At 41.4% G+C, this 26,469-nt stretch overlaps 1 protein-coding gene across 1 annotated transcript in view; it reads right to left on the bottom strand.

Moving 5' to 3' along the window:
- The window catches only part of PCLO (piccolo presynaptic cytomatrix protein), a 506,430-nt gene that overhangs the window by 161,922 nt on the left and 318,039 nt on the right, over nt 1-26,469 (bottom strand). Inside the window, exon 9 of the mRNA XM_014570493.2 lies at nt 12,755-12,836. Coding sequence (XP_014425979.2) covers nt 12,755-12,836 — 82 coding nt within the window. The remainder of the gene's footprint in view (nt 1-12,754; nt 12,837-26,469) is intronic.

Raw genomic sequence — 26,469 nt, 5'->3', positions numbered from 1 at the left:
GAAGAATGTGTAAGGTAGTTGATAATGCTCAGGGTTGTATTAAATTTGCTGTGTATCCTCTCTATATAGTGCAGTGCAGAGACATAAAGACTTGGCATGCTTGCCCCTGTGCCACTGGTTAGTTTCTCATGACACAGGAAAACCTTGGGAATCTATAGGACTTGGAAGTTAAAACTCCTGTTTTTTCCATAATGGGAAGTATACTTGTCCATGGAAGAATATGTTGGAAATTCCATACACTTCCTTTCCTCTCCATCGATTGGTCAGTGGGAGTGGTCAATATTATGGGGAACTACATTATGACTCTCAGTTCTGTGAAAAACATTAGAAAATGAACTGAATATTAGACAGAAGCTAGGGTGCAGGAAACCCCAAGGCAGATTTAATCAGCTTTGAATAATTTATTACATAATTGCTTGGGAAAGTTGCTGCACTGACAGCCCCAGATATAGAAGTGTGTTACTTCTTTGCAGAACAGTTCCCACATATGCAGCAGCACTGAAAATTAACCTCAGGCTATCCCACTGGAAGAATTATATGGTGATTTGACAGCTTGTTTTCCATACACATTTCTGAAATGCTGGTTAGGTTTGTGGTGGTGCAGCGATCCTGTGACACGAAAATCTGTCCACAGAACTGTACTGAGAATTCATTTCACACATACCAGCATCCAGCCATTATTGATCAAGGGTGGTAAGACTTAGGCTACATCTGCTCTGCACGATTATTTCAGAATAAGCTATTCCGGAAGAAATTCTCCCAAATAGCTTATATTGAAATAGCATGTCTACAGGGAAACCTGGAAATTAGTCTGATGCAGGCTCCTCTAATGTGGACATGCTACTTCAATTTAGAGCCCCAGGAAGCACTGGAGAGTAGTTACTTTGAATAGACTGGAGAGGAGCTATTTCAGAAATAGCAGCATTGGAGCATCCACACTAATGCTATTATGAAATGGCTATTTCAGAAGAGGTGTTATTCCTGGTGGAGTGAGGTTTACAAATGCCGAAATAAGACTAGCTGTGTAGATGCTCACATAGTAATTTCAGAATAACGGGTGTTATTTCAAAATAACGCTGCTGTGTAGATGAACCCTTTTAGTCATTATTAACCTAAGCTGGTTTTGAACTGGAGACAATTTCTCAGTCACCTGCATTGTCTATTCCAACCATATTATGTCTGGCATATCATAATGTGTTTGAAGATTATTAAGAACTTTTCCATAGTGTAAAGAAAGTGTTGACAAAGGCTTTTCTTTAACTGAGTCAGAATAATATCTCATGGGGCTGATATTCCTTTATAATGCATTTGCTTGATTTCTCTCTCACACAAACTGAGCAGCTCTTGTAATAATCAGACTGCTGCATAAGAAAAAAATGCTAATTTGCTATTCAGTTTGCTGTTTGACAAAATGAGCCCCTAATGTACAATTTTTGTGGCAAGGAAGAAACTCAATTATTTCCCCACACAGTTTGGTTCATTTAAACACTGTACTCTTTTCTATTTATAGCCAAATAACTGTGTCATATTGTTTTTCTACACAGAGAAGTAGAAAAAAAAGGACAAAAATTCCAGTTCTTTCTGGAAAAATGACCTGTATTAAACCCACTTGTAATTGCCTCCCCAGCCACCACCCAGCTGGACTTCTAGTAAGTAGCAAAATGATATTTTTTAGGACGAGCAAAAGAGCCCAAAATGTCAGTCATTATTTTGTTTTGATTATCTTAATCTCCTGGCTTTTTCGTTAGACTTCTCAATCTATATCACCTCTAGAAAAACCTATGTATATACTTTCCAAATGTTGTATAATAATACCTAGTTATTGTTCACTGCTTTTAAACAGTCTTTTGTAGTCTATATAAATGTTAGATATTCGTTAAAATAATTAATAGGCTAATATTTTGCTTATAAGTTCTCTGCATTTCTGTTTCATGTTTAGCAGAAGGGGATGACTCTTATTCTTGATAGATTTGCATCGGGTAAGATGATAAGTGCATACCTTGATGTTGAGGCAGGAAGAGACTATAACTTCTTTTGATCATTTCTTTTAGCTTAGGACAAGGTTTTATTGTAGTATTTGCTGTAAGGTCCTGCTTGTCATCCACACTAACTGAGCCCCGCCTCACGGCTGTGATGCAGCAGGCTGATGGGCAGCACAGATGGGAGGATGCGTCAGTGAGGTGGAGCAGGTGAGCGGGCGGCACAGGGGGCATGCACGAGGGAGGCCAGGCTGCTTGAAGACCTGGGAGCACTGGCTTAGGGGGCCGAGGAAGCGATGGGCAGAGCACATCAGGCAGGGACTTACTGTCAGCCCCATTGCTCGCAGCATCTCCTGTTTCTCTTTGTCCCCAGCCCGATGTGCCATTTGGAGAAGTCATTGTGCCGCAGTAGCAGCTGCTTGATGGACCATGATGTGCTGTCCCTACCGTGTTCTGCTGCCCCCCACCACACACTGTTGCCAGGGCACAGGAGCAGCATGGGGCCCAGTCCTGTGAGCTGCCTTCCCGAACAGGCACAGATCTGCATGGTACCACCTGCAATGAGGACTAACGGTAGTTCAAATTAGGAGCTTTAATTTGAACTACCTAGCCTGTGCCGTGTGTAGCCACGGGCAGGGAGTTCGAACTACTTGGCATTTAAAAATGGCGGTGCCTGGGAATATGCAGATAAAGCCCGGGATATTTTAATCCCGGGCTTCATTTGCAAGTTCGAATGCCTACATTAGCCACCCTAGTTCGAACTAGGGTGGCAGTGTAGACATACCCAGAGAGAGTCATCTGAAATGCTAATGAAGAATGATAATGGAAATAACATTAAATTAAACATTCATACAGTGATAACTGATAGCAGCATGACACAGAGAGATCTTTAGATCTGAATGGCAAAGAATGACTAAAAAGATTGGGTGTTTTGTTAAGGAACTTTGGATTCTGCCCTGCAAAGTCTGGGCACGGCAGCTCTTCCACTTTGGAACAACCTAAGGCTACGTTTAGACTGCAAGCCTCTTTCGAAAGAGGCTATTTCTAAAGATACTTTTGAAAAAGCCTCATTCGAAAAAAGCATTTAAACTACAACCAGTAGTTTCGAAAAAGCAAGCAGCTTTTTCAAAAGAGAGCACCCAGGCAGTCTGGATGCTCTCTTTCAAAAAAGCACAGTTTGCATTACATAGCACCTTTTTTCGAAAGAGCACTTTTGAAAAAAGGCATTCTTCTTCGTAAAACGAGGCTTTCTGCGGTTGAAAAAAATTGCCGCATTCTTTCGATTTGCTTTTGAAAGAATGCGGAAGCAGTCTAGATGCAGGGGAAGATTTTTTGAAAAAAACCTGTAGTCTAGACACATCCTAAGTAGCCATTAGATGGATGTGAGTACAGATTGGTAACCATAAAAACATCAGCAAGACTGGCATGAGTATGTGTGTGTGTGTGTGTTTGTGAATGTATATTCTGCTTTTCATGGTCTCATGGTTATTGCTACTACAGTACACATAATAAATAACAATACTTTTCAGAAGTGGCCATTGATTTGGGGCATCTCAGTTTCTGCATGTCCAACTTTAGACCTCAGGCTTGATTTTCCCCATCTTGAACTTCATTTGGAGTGCTTTAGTGAGTGATTCCTGTTCCAGGGACAGTTATGTAGAAGAACATGAGAAAAGAAAATAATGGAGGTGGTATCCTGGCTGAATAAAAAGGACTATTCCTTGACAATGAGATTAGCAGATGATCATGCAGACTGGGCTACTATGACTGCAAACCTACAATAATAGAGATACCACCTAAGAAGAACTTCCTACGGTCAGCTTGCCCTCCATTCTCATGGATCTCTTCATCTTTGCAGTAAAACAAATTCTCTCCAGCAGATCATTTGACTGTATTTTTTAAAAGCTAAGGAAATTTCCACAGAAGAGCCTTAGCTGAAGTGAAGTTAAGGTGGCAAGAGTACATGGGTGGGCTGTGTACATATTACCTCTCAAGAATTTTAGAGTTTGAAAACAGTCAGAAGCTCAAGAAAGTCAGAAATAGGACTGCATTTCTACTACCTCACAGAAATTAATTTGGGCTACTGGCATTTTAAAATGGCGACCGGTCACAAATATGCTAATCAAGCACGGGATATTTAAATCCTGCACTTCATTAGCAACTTCAGTATGCTTCATTTGCCTCTGTAGTTTGAACTAGGGGGCCAGTGTAGACATACCCTCAGGTAGCCACCCTTGCCCTCTTTTACTCCAGCTGTAACCATTCCATTTTAAACCCTGGAAAGGTAAATGCTGCCATGCTAAAAAACTCTCTTGCTGGCTGTGCCCAAGGCCTCAGAAGAGAGAAGGAGTTTTAGAGTGAAAACAAGCAGTGTTTCTCTGGATCATTAAATGCTGCTACATTATCATTCTCTGATCACTGGCATCATTGCTTTGGCATCTGAGTTGCATAGTGATGCCAATTCCTTCCTCATGTATTGCAAACTATTAACAAATCTTTGGAGTCAAAACCTTTCAGCAAGTCATTCAGCCCTAGCAGTACCAGGCTATTTGTTTTGGCAAATGTGTTGAGGACAGTTTGTACTGCAAATCTTCCTGTCGTACAGAGCTGAGCTGAGATCTGTAGGGGATGGTAAGTGATACAGACAAAAAAGGGGGACGGGGGAGCTTTAAGAAAGACCCATTCAGTTTTCCCACAGAGCAGTCAGGCTCCTATCTTAGTAGCCTCTCATAGGACTGAAAACTAATTGATCATCAGGGGCCCAGTTCTTCATTTCTTCAGCCAATGACATGCTGTGGCAGTTTTAGTATGACATTTGATAATTCCCCTGTACGCCTTTACCACTTGCACATGGCATCCTTGGTACAGGAGTAGACTTGCATGCGTGTACAAGGTCATGGTTCGATGGAGGATGCCATTTTGTTCTACAAAATGGTATCCTTCATAGGGGCCTGGCAGAATCATCCCAGGGGTTGGATCCCATCCATGGCCCTCCAGTTGGACAACACATACAGTACTGCACACCTGGAATACAGGTAGAATGCCCCTGCCTTCAGAACCTCAGTCTCCTGCCAAAATCTGTGGGAAAATTTTGAGTGACCCAGCCTAAACTATAGACCCAACAGGCTCTCAACTCTGGAATTCATGTGACTTTTGTATTCTTCACTGTCACTTTAAAGAAGGCCATATGCTCAGTATGCAGTGTCACTCCAGACTGTCTGAAAAGGATTTAAGAGGATCTGAGACTATTAATATTTAACATTTATAGCCTCTATTAGATTCAACAAGTTCACAACACTGTTGTGTTAAGCACTGTACAAACATGTAATAACTGAAGGTCTCTGTACCAAATAGCTTACAAATTTATCGGATCACTAAATCTGATGGGCTGAATATTCTGAGACCTCTGCTTTGTTTTTGTTTTTTGTAAATGAAGACACCATGTTATGTAGGGAATCATCCAGTTATCTGACTGCTGTGCCATCCCTGTTGTGGTGGGATTGTGAAGAGATGCATTAATTATCACTATTTTAAATGACCTGGCATGGTATAAAATATTTCTAAGATTCCCTCTGTCCCTGCTGTTAGAAAATCAGCTTCATTCACTGTTTGGATGATCACATGTAGCTTACTGGTATGGGTTGACCACTTCTATAGTGGCAGATACAAGCTGGAGAATGTGAGTCCAGGGAGAGACCGCTGAAGACCATAAAAACCCAGCAGAAAACTCTGAATGCTTAATTTTTCAGCATTTTTACCAGTTTGCTTCCTCAGAAGAGCAGGGTGAGGGAAACCTGGGATGCAAAGGGGCCCCACAATTCCCTTTACCTCAAAGATAGGTGAGGAATGAAATATGCCAATCCCAAGTCTTCAAATATTTTCTGCCTAACTTCTCTCCAACAGCATCTGTCCTGCCCTTGGCTGGCCATAATCCCTTTGTATTTACAACTGAATGGCTACGTCTACACTGGCCCCTTTTCCGGAAGGGGCATGTAAATTTCACCAGTCGTCGTAGGGAAATCCACGGGGGATTTAAATATCCTCCGCGGCATTTAAATAAAAATGTCCGCCGCTTTTTTTTTTTTTATTTAAATGCTGCGGGGGATATTTAAATCCCCCGCGGATTTCCCTACGACGACTGGTGAAATTTACATGCCCCTTCCGGAAAAGGGGCCAGTGTAGACGAGCCCAATGTGTATGGGAGACAGAAATCACAGGAGTACTGGGAGGGGGAGGATATCTTCTTTTCCAGGCAATAGAAAGTAAGTTTCCACTTAAAAATGTAACAAGTCAGCATGCTCTCTGGCTCCATGCCCTTCTATTCCAAACCTTGTGGAGTTGCAATGCCCCAGACATCTCTGGGGGATAGGTGGGAATATATACAAGAGTCACTGCTCTCCCCTTTTCTCTGGTTTCTATCACATTATGCTCCACTTTCCACTAGCTGTTACTCAAAGACAGAAATCCTTCTACATAAAGGGGCCTTAGGAACCAGCAGCTCCCAATGTGGCATTGATGGACAGATTTTCCAAAATGCATCAAGCATTCATCTAACATGCTGAGCTGTTCTGAAAATCTGGCCCCAGTTTTGGGGCCTAAGCTAAGTCTTTGTGTTCCCCAACTCACAGCCAAACAGTCCAGAGCCTGTAAACTGTCATGTACGTCCAGCTCTGGTCCCTTCTTACATCCAAGATCCCTCATCCTGAGACCCATGTCATGATTATGAGGTTTAGCCAGCAGCCTGGGGATTAAGGGGTTAACTACACCTAACCAGGTGGAGTGACCAATAGGAATGTAGGTGGGACTTTTCAAACTGGGACAAAGGAATTTGGGTTTTTTTTCCTTTCTCCTTTTGTCTCTCTGAGAGCTCTCTGCAGCTACAGAGAGGGACAAGCATGTCTCTCTCTCTCTCCAAGACATCATTCTTCATTTTCTGTAAGTAGGGTAAAGTTTAGGTAGTTTTGTTAGGTTTTATTGTGTTATGGATTGGGTATGGGATCTGATGTCTGGCACTGCTTAAAAGATGTTTTGGCTTTTCTTTGTAACTAAGTTCTAGGCCCATGGAGTTTCTCCATGAGTATATTTTGTTACCTTCCTCTCTAGTCATTATACTTGCAACCAGAATATTGTTGTAATAATAAAAGTTCTTTCTTTTCTTTTATTAACCTGGCAGTGGTTAATGGTGTGCCCTGATTTTTGTTTTAGGGGGAAGATTTCCCAAATGGTCTTTCCCCTGGTTTCTTTAGCAACATTTGGGTGGTGGCAGCGGAAGTTTTATTCCCAAGATCTAGGTTTTTAAGATCTTGGGGGAAGTTTTATACCAAAGCCTGGTAGATAAGGCTTTGGGGTACACTTGCTGGCCCCCACTTCTGCATTTATCATGCCAGAGTGGGGAAGGAGCCATGACAACCCACACCAGGGCTCTCATCCCTCCTGCACCCCACCCCTCTGCCTTAACCTGCAGCCCTCTCCTGTATTTTGAATCGCTTGGATCCATCCCACAACCTGAAGCCCTCATTCCCAGAACCCTTGCAACCAACCATCTGTCCCAGCCCTGAGCCCCTCACCCCCAGCTCCACCCCAGAGCCTTCACCGCAACCCAGAACCTTGTTACTTCTGCACGCCAAACCTCTGCCTCAAGTCTGAGACCCCTCTCATAATCTTTGGCCCCACGCCCACTACATGAATTTGGCTACATACACCACTATGAAGGTGATGTCACACACAGCCTTCATGTCGCACATCACCTCCACATTATTGCACATAATAAAATTCATTCCACTCAGAGTTGAGAAAAAGTAGAGAATTTGGGAGTCTCTCTCCTGGTACCTGTAGGCACCTGGGGAGATACCTCTGAATTCTCTTCCTGTAATACATTCATGTTGCTCTGTTGTTACTGAACTCATGCCTGTGTTGCCATTGCAGGGACTCTGTCTGCTTGTGCTAACTCACTACTTAGGAGCCCATGAGTTCATGTACACAAATAATTTTAAATTGGAGACTGGTGATTCCCATAGACGAGTTGTACCTTGTTTCATGGTGATTTATTTTGTGAACAGCAACAGCACCCTAGATAGCACATTATCACAGTGGCTGAAGAAGCCTGAGAAAAATAACCCTATATACTGAGGCTACGTCTAGATTGGATGTCTTTTTTGTAAAAGGGATGCAAATTAGACGTATCGCAATTGCTAATGAAGTGGGAATTTAAATCTCCCCCGCTTCATTAGCATAAAAATGGCTGCCACTTTTTTTTGGCATGGAGAAAAGCGCCCGTCTAGATGCGGATCTTTTGGAAAATAAAGCCTTTTCCGAAAGATCCTTTATCCCTTATTTTAAGAGGGATAAGGGATCTTTCGGAAAAGGCTTTATTTTCCGAAATATCCGTGTCTAAACTGGCACTTTTTTCCGGCAAAGCTCCGTGCCGAAAAAAAGCGGCAGCCATTTTTATGTTAATGAAGCAGGGGAGATTTAAATCCCCGCTTCATTAGCAATTGCGATACGTCTAATTTGCATCCCTTTTACGATGTAGCCTGAGAGTATGAGGAGGTGAAGGGGAATTAAAAATACAGGGCTTGATTTTCCATTGCTTCTCACCCTGTGTGATGATTTACTTTTGAGCACACTTAGGGTATGTCTACACTACTAAGATATTTTGAAATACGTTATTTTGAAATAATAAAATAAATAAAATAAATCCTGAAATAACTATTTAGAAATAACACGGCCACACTACAGGGAAGACTCAAAATTAATCTGAGGCAGGCTCACCTAATGTGGATGCACTACCTCAATTTAGAGCCCCAGGAAGCACCGAGGACTCTGAATGGCCCCAAGGATTAGCAATAGCAATTTCAAAATAGGCATTATTCCTCATGAAATGTGGGTTTATTATTCTGGAATAAGAAGCCTATTATTTCAAACTAATTACAAAATAACGAGCTTGCTGTGTGGGCACTCATCGTGTTACTTTGAAATAATATGAGTTATTTCAAAATAACGCTGTAGTGTAGATGTGCCCTTAGTGTGAAACGCTGCCATAGTTGTGTAAATAAGAGCACACAACAGTGGGAAGAGAATCGAGCCCTCTGTAAAATAAAACCATGAGGTAACTAGTTTCACCAGTTCTGCAGGAAGTGAACAGCTTGGATTTCACTATTATGCATTCCCCTGCTGGGCAAGAAATCCCCAGGAAGACTGCAAGTAACCCCAGTTTATGCCAGGAGCCCCAGACTGTACACTGGATATGAACTATCCTTTTAAATTTTAGAGTCTAGGATAAAGGGAGCACTACATAATTTCGGTTAATCAGTGGGTGCTATATTTGTTCTGTAGCAATTAATGCCACGGAAGTACACAGAGAGAAAACTGCTATAACATCTTGGCTGTGTCTAGACTGGCCAGTTTTTCTGGAAAATCAGCCGCTTTTCCGGAAAAACTTGCCAGCTGTCTACACTGGCCGCTTGAATTTCCGCAAAAGCACTGACTTCCTACTGTAAGAAATCAGTGCTTTTTGCGGAAATACTATGCTGCTCCCGTTTGTCACAAAAATGGTGATCGGGGCTTTTTTGCGCAAAAGCGTGTCTAGATTGGCCATGGATGCTTTTCCACAAAAAGTGCTTTTGCAGAAAAACGTCTGTGCCAATCTAGACGCTCTTTTCTGAAAATGCTTTTAACGGAAAACTTTTCCGTTAAAAGCATTTCCGGAAAATCATGCCAGTCTAGACGTAGCCCCTGTGAGAAAGCCATGGGAGCGAAAGAGGCAGGAGACTTGAACTCCTCAGCAAAATATTCAGGTGCAGGGAGAGAACCTGAAGCTTCTGGTTCCTCATAAGAGCCCCGAGAGAGCCTCATTAGAGACTGTGGGATATTTGTAAGAGAGTCAGCTCTGAACAAGGCAGAGACAAGGCAAAGCCCAGAGTGGGGCATGTACTAAGAACCAAAAGAGGGCTCTGGGATGGACTTTTACATTCGCTTTTTGAATTACAGTGAAAGCTTTGTTATCTGTCACTCACAGGGAATGGGGCCTGTCAGTTAACTGAATCTGCTGGATAACAAAGCTTATTTCTCACCCCTGGCCCCTACCAGCAGATCTGGCTCCTGGAAGCTTGAGGCAGGCTGAGGGGGAGGGAGGCACCTGCTGATGGTGTCAGCTGGCAATGCTGATTGTCAGAATCCCTGCAAGGACAAGCTGGACAGGCAGAATTCAGGAGCATGCACTTGAAGAAGTGGCAGTATTTTGGCTGGGGACAGGCTGGTTAACAAAGTTTTCTGGTTATCAGTGTGCCGGGTAAAAAAGCCTTCACTGTAATTTGTTTGAATATAGCCAGGCCCAGGTTCACAATTCTGTTGGGAAGGTATAACAAGTGGGATTCCAAAGGGGTTTGTTTTGGGACTGGTTCTGTTCAATATCTTCATCAACTATTTAGATATCAGCATACAGAGTATGCTCGTTAAATTTGCAGATTATAGCAAGCTGGGCGGGGTTGCAACTGCTTTGGAGGATAGGGTCATAATTTAAAATGATCTGGACAAATTGGAGAAATGGTCTGAGATGTGGAGAAATTGGAGAAGGTCCAGAGAAGAGCAACAAGAATGACTGAAGGTCTAGAGAACATGACCTATGAAAGAAAACTGAAATAATTAGGCTTGTTTAGCTTGGAAAAGAGAAAACTGAGAGGGAACATGATAGTAGTTTTCAGGAATCTAAAAGGATGTCACAAGGGGAAGGGAGAAAACTTGTTCCTGGCCTCTGAGGATAGTACAAGAAGCAATGGGCTTAAACTGCAGCAAGGGAGGTTTAGGTTGGACATTAGGAAAAAGTTCCTAACTGTCAGTGGTTAAGCACTGGAATAAATACTTTCAAGTAGCAATAAGGGATCTTCCGGAAAAGGGTTTATTTTCCGCAAGATCCCATCTAGACTGGCGCTTTTCTCCTGCAAAATCCCGAGCCGGAAAAAAGCGGCAGCCATGTTCATGCAAATGCCGCGGGGGATATTTAAATCCCCCGCGGCATTTGCAATTCCGAAGTGTCTCATTAGCATCCCTTTTCCGGAAAGGGGTGCCAATGTAGACACAGACTATAATTCTATGATTCTATGAATAACAGTGTTGATTGAAAGAGAAAATGTGTAGTCTCTGATTAAAGGGGCCTGAAAAAGGACAGATACAAATCAGGACAGTGCAGAGGCACCCCTGTTACCAAGGGGTACATTGGAGTGGCCAACTTATTTACATACTGAAAAGACTGGGGAAGGAGGTGAGAAAATAATCGAGATTTTTCAACCAAAAATGCTGGTAAAGAAATATATAGCAATGCACAAAGCATGGTGCTACTTTCCATTAAATGCTGGAAGGAAACCAATGCTTAGCAACAAGTAATTATTTCCAGACAGAAGTGGATTTTGACATATGCTATTAGATTTTTTGATAGTAGTTAAGAGCAAGTCTGATTGTTCTGCAACAAAACCACAAAGCTAAATTATACCTCTGGCAGAATATAAATAGCATACATCTCCAATGAAAAACACTTAATTCCTAATCAATACAGTGTCTTATTAAAAAAAATACAAAACTGAAAAACAACAAACTGACCTAGCACCTATTAGATCTTGAAATATACAGTGTTTTTACACTCTGACAGAAGAATTATAGTATAGCACTGATTCTGATTACAGAGCATGCAATAGCATACAAAATAACACATAGCCGCTCTCAGCTGGTCTCCTTCTCTACACACAGAGACACATCTCTTTCTACACACACACACACACACACACACACACTGACGAGGGAGAAAAGTTTCTGTAAAATATAATTAGAAAGTAATTATTTTTATATAGGCATTTTAACTATCATATAATTTAATACAGAATTACACAACTTATCTAGGGTAACTCCAGAAACTCTAAAAAAAAAGCAGAATTCTTTATCAAATTCTTCAGGATTGAATTTCAACACAGCCTATTCAATTTCTTTAGACCCTTAGGCTGTGTCTACACTGGCATAATTTTGCGCAAATACCTTTAAATGAAAAGTTTTTCCGTTAAAAGTATTTGTGCAAGAGAGCATCTATACTGGCATGTGCCTTTGTGCAAAAGATTTGCTTTTGCGCAAAAGCATCTGGGCCAGTGTAGACACTCTCTTGCAGAAGAAAGTTCCAATGGCCATTTTAGCCATCGGGCTTTCTTGCGCAAGAAATTAACGTTGCTGTCTACACTGGCCCTCTTGTGCAAGAATACTTGCGCAAGAGGGCTTATTCCTGAGCGGGAGCGTCAGAGTATTTGTACAAGAGCCACTGATTTTGTACATTACAAAGTCAGTGTTCTTGCACAAATACTTGCAGCCAGTGTAGACAGGCGGCAAGATTTTGCGCAAAAGTGGCTGCTTTTGCACAAAATCTTGCCAATGTAGACACAGCCCTGATGTCTTTCTCTCTATTATATTCTATACAAGTTTGTCATATAAACATGACAGACATATAAAATAACAAATAAAACCCCCTGATATCTTTCACTGACATAGCCAAGTTGCTTATATATTTTCAGTATAAAATTGTTTGCAGTAATTTATCTATTTTTAACAGTCCTGTGGTCCTTTTTCTATGTCACAGTTTTCTGTTATCACTAAAAACATTTAAAATGAGTAGTACATTTCTTGGCTCATAGGACTGAACAACCATCATTAGCAAATCAAACCATGTACATGCTACTTAATAAGCATTCTAGTACAACCAGGTGCAATTTTGTTTGAGTTTTATTTTTTTTTATTTTTACCTGACACTGTGTGATCCTTTGGGTCTCTCAGCAGTTTGAGTCTTGCATGAGGGAAAATGTACTGAAGAGGTTTCCCATTTATCTGAGGAACATAAAACATGCATGTCATAAAAAATGTAAAAAATGTCAATTTAAATAATAACTTTAAAAAGCCAGTCATACAAGCAATGCTCCCATGAACCATGTATCTGAATTAAGGATATTTGACAATCATATCTCATCATTATCTAAACATTTCCCTGAGTTTTAATCCACAAATTGGGACATTTGTTAACAAGCTCTTGGATATTTTAGCATTACTTTCTTATTGATGGAGTCATATTAAGGCTGGCTTTAGGTTTGGTTTAATTTCCTAAGAATCTGAAATAGTCCACTTTGTTTTATCACATTCCCAATGGGAGACATAAAGCAACATGACTGTTGATCATTTGACTACAGCACTCTGCAACATGGAGCCAGAGCTGCCCCTGGGCACTCTGGTGCTTCTCATGGATGCGGTGCTGCGAGCCTGGCTGCACTTTCTGCAGGCTGCCATCCGGGAGGTCCATCCAGGGGCTGTCAGTATCCAGGAGACCCTGAGGGAGAGCGTCCACCCTGAGGAGCACTAAGAGCCTCCCTGGCCTGCCCCACTGGGGGCTTGTGCCTCATTCCTCCTTCACGTCCTTCCACTTACCCCTCCCTAACTCCCTTCCTGATGTCAAATAAAATACATGTATTTTCATGAATACAAACTCTATTTAACAAAACTGGGGGGGGGGTGAATGAAACTCTGGTGAGACTGGGGAAAGGAAGTGGGAGAGGGGAGAAGAGAGGGTGGGAGAGGGGAGGGGGAAACCTTGGAGGAGGGAGCTGGAAGGGGGAAGCAAGGGGAAGAAGGTGGAGGGGAAGCTCAGGGCTCAGGGTTGGGGGTCTCGCCGGACCAACTTGATTTTCATGCAAACCTGCTCCTGGGTTCGCATGTGGCCTTTGGTGGCCAGGCTGGCAGCTATCCTGCCATAGATGGCCGCGTTCCTCTGTCTAGTGCAGGGATCATGGACGTTGAGGGCATCCCCCCACAAACCTGAATAAGGTTCATGATCTCCACCCTGGACCAGGAAGACACCCACCTTCTCCGGGACCTGGCAGGCTCATGGGAGCTGGCAGACTGCTCCTGGGGAGTGATGGAGGGCTGGCTTCCAGTGGCTTGCTGGCTCATGTTTTGGGGCCACTGGGTGAGAGGCAGTGACTGCTGGCTCTGGGCTGGCAGGCTTGGAGCTGGCACAGGCACTGTGCCCAGGGTCAATCCCTTTAAGAGCTCCGGGAAGGGGGGAAGAGAGGAGTGTTCTTGGTTGAGACTGGAGTGGCCACCAGGGCACCTTGGGAAGGCTGGAGGCTCCCTATTTCGGTATAAGAGTCTACGCAGCACTTATTTTGAAATAGCTATTTCGAATTTGGCGTTGTTCCTCATGGAATTAGGTTTACCAAATTCGAAATAAGCGCTCCACTATTTCAAATTAATTTTGAAATAGCCGTTTGGCTTTGTAGACACTAGTAAAGTTATTTTGAAATAACTTTGCTGTGTAGACATACCCTAAGATGCCAGTGGCCTAAGATGTAAATGTGGATATATGTATAAAGGTCCATGAGCTGTTGCTTTGGTCTGACCAAAAATAAACATTCTGAATGAATCTCTCTACGTCATAGTCATTGATATATACCCTTCACCCTCACCATAGACCAATAAATGAAGCACAAGTTATATAGTCTGGAAAGGGCTCTTGCTCTTCTTCAAACTCATCTATAAACACTTATTTTATTTTCTCTCTTGTCTGATCTCAGACTCCTTTAATCACATAAGTTTAGTCTTTAAAGCTGATGTTTTCAAAGATGATGCCCAACCCGCATTGACTGTCAAGCTTTAAAGTTCTTTTGAAAATCCCAGCCCAAATCTTTTAGGAATATCATTTATATGCAGATGTGTGACTGCTGCCATTTTGGCTCACAGCCCCGGAATCTCCAGAGATGAAAGTACGAGTCTCGACAGCTTGTGCCACAGTGCTATGTTCTCAAACTACCAGCTGTGACAGATCCATAACCTCTGTGGACTGGGCACTGGGAGGGAGGGGAAACGTACATTGACCGGAGAGTTACAGTTGCTTTTTTTATCTCCAGGCTAGAACAGTCCATGTGAAAAAACTGATTCATGATGACTATGCTTCTGACACTTTTAGTGCAACTTGTCCCCCCCTTTTATCTTTCAGCGTTAGAACAGAATCCACAGTCTCCCTGCCTTTTTTTCCTTGTGATCACCAACTGCACATGTGGAACTTAAATCACTACCTTGTGAGCTTAAGTGTAAAAGATAAAGTTAGGAAAATATATTGCCACTGCATCTCAAATTTACACATGTTTGCAATGGATTTCCTGATGAGCTCACATATTCTTCCGTTAGACAAGACTTTTAAAAACAGATGATCATATCACGATGGGCCAGCATGCAAGCAAGAAAGCACTTTCAGTAGTTTATTTAATAATAATAAATTATTGGTAACTTCTCCATTGGACCTCACTGCTTCTGATTTAATTTGCTGGTTAAGACAAACAATTCTCTTTTGTCTTGCTTCAGTAAGCGATTATGATTAAATTCCAATTGTGTACGGCATGCAATTGGATTTCATTTTGATTTCTTCTGAAGATTTCTGAGATTAAATTACTATTCTATTTTCATATTTGTTCATCTATTATATCCATCTTCTGTGGATATGTCTACTGTGTTGAGGATACTGTTGGTTCTGTTAGAATTCCGCATATTAAGTATAAAAAATGTTTCTCATGTGAGTAGAATCATTTAAACTAGAAGACATTTTAAATGTGAGTCTTTTTCACAGACTGGAAAGGGAAACTTTGGTATGGCATAAACGAACGAGTTATAGAAAGCATAGGCGCCAAAGTCTCAACTTTCTGGGGAATTCTCGACTCCTTCCCTCCACTCCAGGTCACATCCCCCACTTCACCTTTTCCCCCAGGTCTCTACCCTGCCTCTTCCCACTCCCCACTTTACCCCCGCTCAGACTCTTCCCCACCTCCTCCTCACAAAGTGCCCCCCCCTCAGCTCATTTTCCTCCCTTCCTCCCTCCCTGCTGGAGCTTAAGCGCCATGAATCAGCTATTTGTGGCACTCTGGAAGTGCTGTGAGGGAGGGGAAGGAGTAGGTTTGCAGGGCCAACAATGGGTAAGAGGGGCTACAGAGAGGAGGGAATTTGGTGCTAGTGGATGCACTACAGCCCTGAATTTTTCTCCATGGGTGCTCCAGCCTTGGAGCATCTACAGAATCAATGTCTATGCTAGAAAGGTCCTTGATATATTGGCATTGGAAAAGGTTCAGAAAAGGGCAACAAAAATGATTAGGGGTTTGGAATGGGTCCCATATGAAGAGAGATTTAAAAGACTTGGACTTTTTCAGCTTAGAAAAGAGGAGACTAAGGGGGGATATGATAGAGGTCTATAAAATAATGACTGGTATGGAAAAAGTGGATAAGGAAAAGTTATTTACTTATTCCCACAATAAAAGAACTAGGGGTGACCAAATGAAGTTAATAGGCAGCAGGTTTAAAACAAACAAAAGGAAGTTTTTCTTCACACAGCACAAAGTTAATCTGTGGAACTCCTTGCCAGAGGATGTGGTGAAGGCTAGAATTTTAACAGGGTTCAAAAAAGAGCTAGATTCATGGAGGTTAGGTCCATCAATGGCTATTAGCCAGGATGGGTAGGAATGGTGTCTCTAGCCTTTGATTCTCTGGAGGTGGGTGACAGGGGAGGGATCATGTGAGGATTACCTGTTGTGATCCCTCCCTCTGGGTTGTCAGGTATTGGCCACTGTCGGAGGACAGGATACTGGGCTAGATGGACCTTTGGTCTGACTCAGTATGGTCATTCTTATGTTCTTATGTTGATTAAGGCAGTATGTAGAGGCTTCAACAGAGAATGGGCTACCATTGTACTAGATACTTTACCAGCATAAGCTTTGCCCCCAAGGGGTTTAAAATCTAAATACACAACACATACAAGGTCAAAGGTGAACTAAATTCACACAGCAGGTCAATAGAAGAGGCTAGTAAGAAAATTAGATCCTACCTCCTATCCTAGTTTAGACTATGCTGCCTCTACAAAATTGAGTTACAGATTCCATTGATGTCAGTAACAAAATTACCCTTGATGTCAGTGGGAATGGTCTTGCACAAGTTACTTTGACCTGTTTTGCCTCATGAATCAGCTGTAAAACCAGCTATGTAAAAAACAAGCTAATTAAGCAGGAGCCCCCCCGGGTTTAACAGTGCACGTGAGCATCACATGTGCCAAAACTAACTGAAAGTGACGTATGCAGAATCGACTTAAATCGGAATTTTGCCAAGACATTGGGATCTAACATGGCTACAGTTGCTCAAAGTGCCATGTGATCTTAATAAACACAAGAGACCAGAATCATGGTTTCAATTAACATTATTAGCAAAATACAGCAAGTAAAATTATTATCAAAGTAATATATTTGAAACCTTACAGAAGCTGGCTAACTAAAGCTGCAGTGGATGATTTTAGAAGTGTCTATCTTCTGGAATATTTTAAAAGTTAAGGTAAAATAATAGTCAAAGAAGTGCTAAAGCACAATGGCCAGATCTTTAGTTAGAGTAAACCAGCTTAGCTCCATTTTTATCAACTGAGTTATGTCAATTTATCTGGCCTATACATTGCAATGTACAATTTATTTTATTTTTTTGTCTGAATATATAATAATCCAAAAAAATACACCATCCTGTTGTATGTTTCACCAACAAGTATATCAGAGAAATGAGACCAGCACTTGCATTAGTCTGTTGCTCTCAGTACAGCCACTTCCAGACTCTTATGATCAGTGTAAATCTTCATAATAAATACACTATCAATAAAAGTGACAGAGTTTAATGGCATCCAGTTCTTCACATTCTCCTTTATTGTTGGTGGAAAACAGAATGCTCAAACTGAAGATGATATTAGACTGTTATCTGCAGAACTGTTATGTGTCAGAGCTGAAGGGAAAGAGACAGAAAAATAAATGGCCAAACGTGTTGAATATAGGTAATGCTAGTGGGAATGGTTATGTCATCTCTGATAATCAGGGGTATTGTTTTATCAATCTGTTGCTTATGTGCATTTATATAAAGCATATTAATCTGTGTCAAGCACAGAGTGCAGAACACAACTATTGTAAGATTTCCATTTCTTCACACATTCTGTTCCTGATCATTCATTTAGGATGAACTCCATCCCACCTGCACAATGCTGGGGCTTCAGATCTGATTTGCCTCTCAGTTACTGCAGCATGAACAAGGTGTGATTCCACATGCCAGTGTAAATTGGGTCAATGAGAGAGGAGAGCAGAACATTTCATTTGAATGAACAGAGTGCATGAGTGGAGGAAATCTGCACCCTCCAAATCTAGAATTAGGCGGCAAGGCTGAACAGTAGCCCCTCCCTGCAGTCAGATGGGCTATTGGAGTCAATGGACCAAGATAGATTTTGTGTGCTTGTGATCTGCTGCAGAGACAAAGATCTTTCCACAGCATTCAAGGAGGTGCACTCAAAATTCTCCCAGTTCAAGGCTGACACTGCACTGCCCTCCAAAGGGTTAATTTCACCCTTACAGTGTGCACTGTGATGCGCAACGCTCATATTTTAAGCAGCCATTGGACTCAGGGGTAACATTTTTCAGCACATTACTCTGCAGGACCCTGTAGTTTGGAACCCAGTGAGTTAAATGAAAAGTTACATGAGACTGAAGTGTTGACTCCAGATACCATGGCCCTGGTCATACATTTCATGCTATTAGTCAGCTCAATTCTCTCTGAAGAGAGAATCATCTTTATGTTGTTAAACACCTGGAAACAGTGGGTAAATTTGCTGGGGTTCTTTCAAATTGCCTGGGAAGTCGTTTTAATTATGACCCTTTTTTTACCTACAGTGATTTTTCCTGCCCAGGCATTTCTCTGTATGAAAATTAGGTTCAGTAAGTGACACAAGCATCAGGAGATTATGCAGTGCATAGAGGATGGGACAGTCAATAGGAGTTTCTCTCCTGCTGTGAGATGCCCTTTCTTTCCATTGAAACAGTGGGCTTTGGATGAGTCCTGTAAAGCTTTGAAGACCTCATTTTTATGACATCACAACTTCAAACCTCTTCTTGAAAGTTTGGGCCAGATCCTTCTGCTGATTCCCAAAGTCTGACTAACACCCCTAAGCTAATGGTCTTCTTTGGTTGGTACAGAGGTAGGAGCTCACTGTGGAAATGATGCAATTGTGCCAACACTGCTATCTCTATTGCATAATGCACAATGGGACCATTTTGCTCCATCCACTTCCAGAAGGTCAGTGGCTTTAAGCTTATATTGCCTCCATGCTCAATGAACATAAGGCTGGAGTTTTGACCAGCCTCTGTTGATTATGCATTGGTCCTTCTCCTCTGATAAGAACCACTGTCTTCAATAGAAGTTCTGTCTGAGTCATGTGTGCAGAGTCAGGCCACTAGCAAACTAAAGATCCCATCTGCCTGTTCATCGCACGGGTCAGATGTAGGAGAAGCAGCACAGGAGGCATGCCTTTTCTAGAACACCTCTCCCCAGAGTACTTACCATGAACATCTGGGAACGAAGGTTGGTCGTAACTTTGACGCGTTTGTAACTTTGAACAGAAAGAATATGATGGTTGTTCTTCTAAAGTTGACAACTGAACATTGACTTAATACTGCTTTGAAACTTGTCATGTAGAAAAAACAAGGCTTCTAACCACCTTCATTTAAATGTGACATGAACGGTAACTGTTTCCTTAACTTGTCAACTCTTCTTTAAACTTTCCCTTTGTTTTTTAGTAGTTTACATTTAATACAGGTCTGTAGTTGCTTTTTTGGGAGGGAGGAGTGTCTTTTTTGTCTCTGCTGCTACTTGATAACATACTTCCAGTTCCAAATGAGGTCAGTTCATAACTCTGGTGGTGGTCACCCTGAAGTTCTACTGTGCCTTAGGGTTTTGATTAACCCTGTAAAAGCATCTAAGTGGGACTTTAATCAATTTGTTAACACTGGCCCTATCTACATTGCTTTACTCTCTTTTCCCCTCTGTAAAGTCTCTGACTGGAGATTCAGGGGTTGCATATGGCAGAAGCCACTATATAAAAAAAACTACAGAAGATCAGCCATTGGTTCTGCATGCAAACAGCTGTGTGCCTTCTTTGACTTCGACCTTGGAAAAGGTCTTCAACAGCTATTGCAACTTTAAGAGTAGCTGCCTGACGTGCAAGTTTTACCAAGGCAGAACTGGAAAGAACTCCAGCAAGACAAGACTCCAATCCCATTAATGAGAGCAGCCCACATAAGGGTAAAAAATATCACTAAGTAGTCATCAGCGAGGAAATGTCAACCTGTCAAATATTATGTATCTTCCATCTTTCACATATACAATACAGCTGAGTGATGGAAAAGATCAGTGATCATGTACCAAATTACATAAAGGAAATATCTTGACCTATGATGAAGTGGTTGCTAATGATTCATCTTATGGTGGGTTGATGATTAGATGGTAAAATTAACCATGAAAAATTTGACATCAGATTTCCAGGGAATTTAAAAAGAAAGAAATTCAAGGGCAATTAACAATAAAATAAAATAAAATAAAAATAAAAAATTAAACCTTCTGGCACCTAAAATTAAGCAGCAGCTATCATTATGGAAAAAGCATTGACTATTTTGTGAGTCTAATGGATCCCAAGATTTGCTGTCACCAGTATCGTAATCCCTTTACCCATGAGGCCCATGTCGGAGCAACCATTCATTCAGATGAAGAGGGCTCGACATCTTTGAGCCCAGCAATGCTGCTCCAAGACATTAGATACACCTGTCATTTCAATTAATATGTCTATTTCATTGTTTTCTAAGGGAGCTAGATTGGACCCTTGCAGCAACATACAACAGATATTCCACAGGGAGATGAACTAATGGCCTTTGAAGTGCTGCTATTACATGGGAATGGGAGGTCAACAACTAAAATGTCTCCTGCATGATACTACAGAGCACTGACCCCCTTCTTCTGTGGCTTTGAGTGCTTAAATAACTGGTTTATCATGACTTTCTCTCATGCATTTAACATATTTATCACCTTAAGTGCTTTCAGTAAATATCTGTGCGAGAAATGGTGGATCCGCTCAGATACAGTAATTTGCCTAAAATATCACTCTAACCTTTAACTGAATTCAAACACCTCAGATGTTCTGTATATTGCATACAACTAAACACAAAATGGTGGAGTCTAAATTAGCTGTTACCACTCAAAGAAACCAAGGTAATCTTGGAAGACTCTCTGGAAACATCTACTCAAAGTGTAGCACTGTTAGGAACCATTAGAAAAAAGACAAAAAAAATCACAATGCCACGAATCCATGGCATGTTCACATATTCAAAATTTTGAATACTTCATGCAGTTCTGGTGGCCCCATCTAAAAAAAATTGGAAAAGGTAAAGAAAAGGGCAACAGAATGAGAACGGATATAGAAAAGCTTCTATACAAGGAAGAAGTAAAAAGACTGGGACTGGTCTAAAAAATGACAGATGGTAAATATGATGTAGGTCTGAAATCATAAATGGTATGGAGTAAGTGAATAGGAAATGTTATTGCCCCTTCAAATACCGCAAGAACCATGGCTCACAAAATGAAATTAAGAATCAGCAGATTAAAAATAATTACACGGAAAGTACTTCACAAAAAGCAGTCAGCCTGTGAAACTTGTTGCCAGGAGATGTGAATGCCAAAACTATGCAAAAAAAAAAAAAATTAGAAGTTCACAGAGACTAGGTCCATCAATGGCTATTAGTCAAGATGGGTAGGGATGCAATCCTATGCTCAGGGTATTCCTAAACATCTAACTACCAGAAGGGGAATGGAAGAGAGGGGATGGATCACATGATACCTGCTGTGCTTTCTTCCTTCCCTCAGAGGTATCTGGTACCAAGCACTGTTAGAAGACAGCATACGGTGCTAAAAGGACCATTGGTCTGATGCAGTATTACCATTCTTATATTGTTATTCAAGCAGGAGTGAAATGCAAAATGCCATGAGGAAAACCAGTGTTTGCCTGTTTATATTTGCATGTGTCCCCAAAATGAAAATCTGACTGCATCATTCTTTTTCCTACATTAGCCTTTGTAGATGAGGAAAGACTCACTGACAGAAAACATAATGGCACTAACTTCCATTGTTCATTTGGGCTTCATTTTGGGTTTACAAAGGCCAATTCTAGAATGGGAAAGTTGTATTCTCAAATGCTCCGCTTTTACCTACTCTTTTCTCCTGTTTTTCCTTCTCCCAGTAATTATCCTGTGGATTTACAGGGTGCCTGCTCCTTTACTCCCCTCATTCTCCTTCCTGCCCACACACTCTTTAGATGGTTTTCCCTCTTCTAGGGCACAAAGTAACTTCCCTCTTCAAATTGCTTCTGCAGATTCATTGCATTTGCCTTGTTATGCACCCATAAGCAGTGCGAGTGTTATCAATGCCAACTTTGGCAACCTAATAATTAAAACAGACACAGAGAGACAACTAACAACAAATATAGGAAAGAATATCTTTTGTTCAGGATAATAGTTCTTTTATATGCTGTGACTATATTCCCTTCCCATATTTCCCTGTTGTTTCTACTTCCTCCTTTTCCTACCCTTGCAATCTTCATGATTTCTCTTGCCCACATGATTTTCTAAATTATCTATGTCCTAAAAGCCATCATGTATCCAAAGCCCATTGAAGTCAATGAGAGAATTTCTTTTGACTTCAACTGGCTCTAGATCAGGGCTTTATCCAATATCATTACTTTAAGAACAGCTGCCTGATGGGGCCTTGTCACACTTTCTGGAGCTACATAAATTTGTATGAAAAACAACAGTAAGAGGAGCTTGGACCTGATGTTTGGCTGAAATTTCTAGTCTACTGGCAGAGTCTCAATGGAGAGTGGGACTGGGGATGTGGCAAGGGGTCAATGAGAGAAGTCAAGGTGATGCTGTCAGTCAAATACTCTGTGGATTTAAACAGTACTTTTGCCATTGGCAGGTAAGCCAACCAGATTTCTGTACTGGGAGACGCTAACTGTCATGATCCTAAGATGCACAGTGATTTCATTACATTTAAGAATGTTAAGTAACACTAAGAATGTTGCTGTGGAAACTGATTCACTGTAATGTTGCTGGAATAGTATCAGATTAATCCATTATGCCATATCATAACAAATCCATGGTAACTGATTGACACAAGGCTGCACAAAAGGCTTGCTCCAAAATAGTGGGCTATGCTAAAGGAGAATCTCTGTTATCTGCTAGTTATATAATTCCATGCACTAAAAGTCACTCGTACACAGGAAGCAGGACACTTACAGTATTTTAGTATAATAGGTGAGATTATAAAATATTTGCATTTTTTAAAGGGAGAAAGAAGAGAATGACAATTTGTATTGGATGAATGAAGCCAGAAATGTCTTGCTCATTGACTTGGGTACAAGCATATCATAGTTTCTGCAAATATTGATGCTGCCCATTTGAGATCAGTGAGAAATCTTTAAAGGACCAGATTTTAGAGAAAGGTACTCAGGTCTTTCTGAAAATCAGGTTTTAAAAAAGGCCACAAATTAGGCAGCTGAAGTCACTGTCCATTGCTGAATATGTTAGCTTGAATTTAAATTGATCAAAGAGCGAAATGACAACCAAAGCTAACCAAAGCAAATAAATAAGCCTAGCTGGCATTTATTATAAAAAGAGTTCCACAGACATTCACACCAGTTTAAAACTGAATTCACTTCAGCTCTGGTTACATGTTTATTCCTTTTTTTCTTCCCATGGCTATTTGACCAATGAGGTTGTACTTTTGTGAATGCTTGCAGAAGATGTCTAAGATGGTAGTTCTCCAAGCACCACTCCATGTGCTACAAGATGCAGAGGGTTGAAGAGGCAATAGGAGATTCCCCTCTGCATCAATGTCTCAGCAGGGGATAATGGGTAAAGGAGATTGAAACAGAAGGAGGAACTCTTTCCAAACACTAGCCTATAAGGAGAGAGTGCCAAGGATTATGGAACCAGGAGTTGGGGGAGGCTAGTGTCCTTTCAATGCAAATATTCTGGGGGCTCTGCCTCAAGTAAATCTGCAAATGCCCAGGATAGGCACTGGGGTCGCAGGGATGACAGTAGCACTCACGTGATCTGGAGTATATTGTGGAAGTAGGAATGCGTCTAGGAAGCTGGATTCAGAGGGCTTAGAATAGACTGGGAACAGGTAAGAACCTCTAGGAACTTTCCTCACAAATTGGAGCCAAGTCTCAGTGCCTTCACTTATTCCCCACATCCTGTCCCTCTACTTCCACTATTTGTGGGGTGCTTCCTTGCCCCCCCTGCAGAGAGCAGCGGGAGAGCTTTCCTCCTCTAAATCAGGGAGAGGGTATAGAACTCCCCTGGCATGTTTGCCGAGGAAGGGGAGCTAGATTTCCCTATTGCATCATCCAAGTGTAGGAGTGGAAAGGGCCTCAATAGTGGAGCCCCCTTTGGATACTAATGTCTACTGTGGATGTGGATATCTGCAGATAGAAATCGGTAGCCACTGATCCACAGGGCTCTGCTCACAGGAAATGCTATGGGTGGCATAGGGTGCTGGCTCCTGAAGGTGGTAGCACCATGCTCCTGTTCTTTGGCCACAGCATCTCCCAGGAATAAAGCCACACGGACCAATGGATACGGATATCTATCCATGGATATTTGCATCCATGGGTACACATTTGTATCCACCCCTGTACTTAAGGCAGGCCTAAGTAATAACTAGACCACCCCTAACAAGTGTTTGTCTAACCTGTTCTTGAAAACCTCCAATTACATAGATTCCACAATGTTCCCAGGCAATTTATTCCAGTGATTAACTAGCCTGACAACAATTTTTCCCCCTAATGTATAGCCAAAACCTCGCTTGCCATAATTTAATTTCCTTCTTGTCCTAACCTCAGAAGTTAAAGAGAAAATGTTTGATCCTCCTCCTTGTAACAACTTTTTATGTATTGAAAATTGTTACCAGGTTCCTCTCGGTCTTCTACAGACTTAACCCCCCCCTTTTTTTTAAACACAGGCCATCTTTTCTAGATCTTTAATAATTTTTGCTGTTCTCCTCTGGACTTTCTCCAATTTGACTACATTGTTCCAGGAATATGGCATTGAGAACTGGACACAGTACTTCAGTTGAAGCCTTATCAGCACAGAGTACAGCAGAAGAATTACTTTTCCTCTTTTGCTTACAATTCTTTTACTAATGCATCACGGAATGATGTTTGCTTTTGTCCTTATTGACTTTCATCTTATTCATTTTAGACCATTTCTCCAGATTTTCTAGATGATTTTGAATTTTAATTTTAAACTTCAAAACATGTGTAACCCCTCCCAGCTTGATGTCCCAAATGTTATAAGAGTACTCGCTATGCCATTTTTCTAAATCATTGAGGTAGATACTGAACACAACCGGACCAAGGATCAAACCCTGTAGACCTCCACTCAATAATTAACCTTCCTTTTAATCTCTGGTTAAGTCACCACATGCTGATGAAGTTGCTTTATATAGCTGGTTAAAATTTTGAGGGGGAGAAAAGGGGCAGAACGCCACAGAAAATTTTGACAAAAACAAAAATCTCATTTTCATCAAAAATTTTAGCAGAAAATTTCACCCTTCATTAAAAACTGAAAACACAACATTTTGACCAAACATGTTTGTTTCACAAAAGAGTATTTTCTACCAAAAATTTCCTAAATAAAGTTTTGGCCTTTTTACAAGCTCTAATATCCTGTGTTTTATATAAGATGAAAATCCAAAAATAGGTTTATAGAAGAGATGGTATGATGAGTGTGTCTATAATGGCATATGGCCCATCCAAACCTTTTGTTGGCTAATATCTCCAACAACTGAAGATGGGACAGTAAATGGGGAAGACTAAGAGTTACTTCAGAGAATTATTTTCCAGGCGTTTGTTTGGAGGGTCTTACCCATATGCTTGGCATCTAACTGATGACTATATCTGGGATTGGGACAGAAGTTTTCCCACATCAAATTGGCAGAGACTCTGGTTTTGTTTTCACTCTCCTCTGCAGTGTGGGAAGTGGACTGCTATACTGGTTTGAACTCAAGTAAATAATTTTCAGTAATTTGAAGTAATTTAAATCAAGATGTAAAGACTTTAGTAATGCAGACAGAGGTTATGAGCCTACTACTGGTGTGAACAGGTGAAATTCTGCAGCCTGTGATGTTCAGGGGGTAAACTAAATAATCATTATGGTCCCTTCTGGCCTTAGACTCAGACTTTATGAGACCTGTCCACTGTTGCAGTTAACAACAGTGGTTATGGGACCACTGAAGATTATAAAAACTATAGGAATTTTATACACAGGGCACATCTTCCACCCTTGCCTATGAAGGAGAATATAATACAATGTTAACTCTTGTCCTGGACAGAAAGAATTCTACGAGAGAGAGAGAGAGATAGGGTACGTCTACACTTGCTCCCTAGTTCGAACTAGGGATGCAAATATAGCTGACCGAAATTGCTAATGAAGCGGGGATTTAAATATCCCGCACTTGATTAGCATAATCTCGCCTGCGTGCTATTCCACTCACCAGCTGACTTGAGCCAGGAAGTGCACTCCGAGAT

The sequence above is a fragment of the Pelodiscus sinensis genome, chromosome 1 (genome assembly GCF_049634645.1).
Source record: "Pelodiscus sinensis isolate JC-2024 chromosome 1, ASM4963464v1, whole genome shotgun sequence".
NCBI lineage: Eukaryota > Metazoa > Chordata > Testudines > Trionychidae > Pelodiscus > Pelodiscus sinensis.
This window is presented reverse-complemented; position numbering and strand designations above follow the sequence as displayed.